Here is a 2,618-nt window from a genome sequence, read left to right on the forward strand (position 1 = left end):
AGTTCGTTTTCGAATCTGCGAGATTTGAAATCGAATAGTTCGAGAATTTCGAATCAACAATGGTTCGATTTCGAATCGATCGCCTAATGTAATGTTAATCTGGGAAAATTTGATTCAGATTCGATTCGTATTCGAATTAAAGAGATTCGATTCGAAGTGAAAATTTCAGATTCGATTCGATTCGATTTCGAACATGTTATAAAAATTCGATTCGATTCGATTCGACCATGCAAATATGCTTGATTCGCACACCTCTAATAGTTATATATATTCTATAAGATTATTATTAAAATGCAATTACATTAATAAGCGACCCACCATGTCTATGACGGACTGGCATACTTTCCACTAATTGAAAATACAGCTTTATAGCGCTTTATGCGTAAGCGGTTCCATTAGACACCGGTAGTGACTGGACTCCTTATTAATGTAATTGCATTTTAATCATAATCCTATAGAATATAATCATTACAATTTAAATGCTAATAAATAAACTTTTCTTTTAAATAGGTCGACCACTCTTATTTGGCCGATTATATAAGGATCTCGGAGGTTTCGTCGCCGCACTCACTTGAAATTTTTAATTTTCGAAATGAGAAGCTTGATCTCCCTTTGCGCGCGTTTCTCCGCTCCGGCTTTAGGATCCTCGTCTTCCTCTTCCTCTTCCGTACTCTCTTCCTCCTCCTCGCTCTCACTGCGAACATCCTGTTTGTCTATGCTCTTTTGCGTCGCGATCTTGGCTACGTCCTTTGCGCTCGGACAACCAGCCAGTGCCATTCCTACAACATTGTACCATCCCACGTTTTCCCAGTCCTCCGCTAACTCCACTATCGGTTCAGCTTCAACTGACGTAAGCTCTTCTTCTGATAAGCAAAGCAAAGGAAAGCGAGGCGAAGAAACGTGATTAATGCAAGCGTTGATATGAAAGCGTAAAAAATAGATTTAATTTGCATGGAATTGATAATTAAGATGTTGTTTGAAAAGCGCTTAATTCAAGGCGATTAGGGAAAGCTCATTGTCAGATGAGAAAACGCAATTAATATAGAATCGCTCTAGCCTTCAGCAAAGCGGACACTCTCTTAATTACGCACCAGCCTTCATACGCTTTTCTAACGCCGCGTACATTCTTTTCATCTCTTCTAACTCGTTTCTAGCCTTGTCTCTTTCCTCGGCGGCGTTGGTGAATTCCTTCTCCACTTTCTCCGCATCTTTTCTCGCTTGCTGCACTTCCTGTCTCAAAGATTCCATGAGTTTCACGTCCTGTTGCTTGTTTTCTTGGGTATTATTTTGTAGCTTAACACGTTCTACTTCTGCCTCGAGATTCAAAATTCGTGCCTGCACATGAAATTATTCCGTAAAAAATGAACTTTAGCTATTTCTTTAACCCTTCAGTTCCCGTCTGGCCAATAGTATCCAGTTTACCTTGTTCAAATAAATATGATGTACAAGTTATGAAATAGAATAAAGTGAACACAAGCTATTTTGAAGGAGCTTTTCCTAAAATATACCAAATATCAAATTTCAATTTTATTACCTGCAGTCGCTTATTGTCTCGTTCTAAGGTTTCTTTGTTTCTAAGTTCCATCGCGAGCATCTGCTTGGTGCTTTGCAAATCATCCCTAACGGCATCAATGTCATCCATCTCGTCCTGAATTATAACGTCATCCACGGGCGCCTCCTCGGCCTTTTGAATTTGCTCCTCGATGGTCATTTGTCGCCGGAATTTCCTCAGTCCCTCCAGCATCGGCTTCGAGCGGTCATTCGTCCTCACGGTCTTGAGCTTCACGCCCTCCTGGATCTGTTTCAGCAGCTGATTGTGCATGTTCGACTTTTCTGATTCGAATACGAAGTGGGCCTTGCCTGGCGGAGAGAGACAATCGATCAGCACATAAACGCATATATATTTCGTTGGCACTCCTTTGCGTTTTAAGAAAGAACACAAAGTACTTATGAACACGTAACCATTCATTAGGCCGTCTTCTAGCAACAAAAAAGAAATCAGAGATAAAAGAGAAATATTTTCGTAACATAATATAGGAATATAATTTTTTTTTTTACATTACATTAGAAATTGAAAAAGGGCAATATTAAAGATGTTTGTAAATCATAAAATCGTATTTTTTACTTGTCTCAAAATCAAAATCATTAGATACTTTAATCCTAAGGATTGAAAAATGAACTATTGATAAATAATTGTCTCTTTCCTTCTTTTGAAATTTATGTCTGTGACTAAAGAATGATATAAGTGAGTCTAGTTAAACACTTCGCTCAACTTGACGCGTGTGGGACTTTTATGAGACCATTAATTGATATTTAACGCTTCGCATCGACACACGTATTTTTAACGAGTACGACGAGTCACTCGCCTCTGAATGACGATCTCGTTCCCCGTCGAGGATGTCAATTCGGTGAGCGAGAGATTTTGCTCGTTTGTGCGACAGGAGAGAAACGGGGAGGGACGGGAAGTGTTGGTAAACCCATTGAGAAACATGAAGACACCGGTTAATTCAACGATAATCAATTAACAGTTTAATTAGTCCAACAGTTTAACAATGGATAAACGATGGCTCGCCTATCGACGTGGGTAGTGGCGGTTCAGGGGACGTTGAGGGTAGGGG

General features: G+C 39.6%; 1 protein-coding gene across 3 annotated transcripts in view; it reads right to left on the minus strand.

Moving 5' to 3' along the window:
• The window catches only part of LOC105456457 (DNA ligase 1), an 8,535-nt gene that overhangs the window by 1,057 nt on the left and 4,860 nt on the right, over positions 1 to 2,618 (minus strand). For 2 of the 3 annotated variants that reach the window (XM_011700519.1, XM_011700518.1), the window contains 3 exons: positions 1,535 to 1,860; positions 1,092 to 1,335; positions 572 to 863 (listed from right to left, as the gene is read on the minus strand). In XM_011700519.1, coding sequence (XP_011698821.1) covers positions 572 to 863; positions 1,092 to 1,335; positions 1,535 to 1,860 — 862 coding nt within the window. The remainder of the gene's footprint in view (positions 1 to 571; positions 864 to 1,091; positions 1,336 to 1,534; positions 1,861 to 2,618) is intronic. The other variant, XM_011700520.1, reaches the window with a different exon arrangement.

Source organism: Wasmannia auropunctata, unplaced genomic scaffold (genome assembly GCF_000956235.1).
Source record: "Wasmannia auropunctata unplaced genomic scaffold, wasmannia.A_1.0 LD335677.1, whole genome shotgun sequence".
In the NCBI taxonomy this organism is placed as follows: Eukaryota; Metazoa; Arthropoda; class Insecta; order Hymenoptera; family Formicidae; genus Wasmannia; species Wasmannia auropunctata.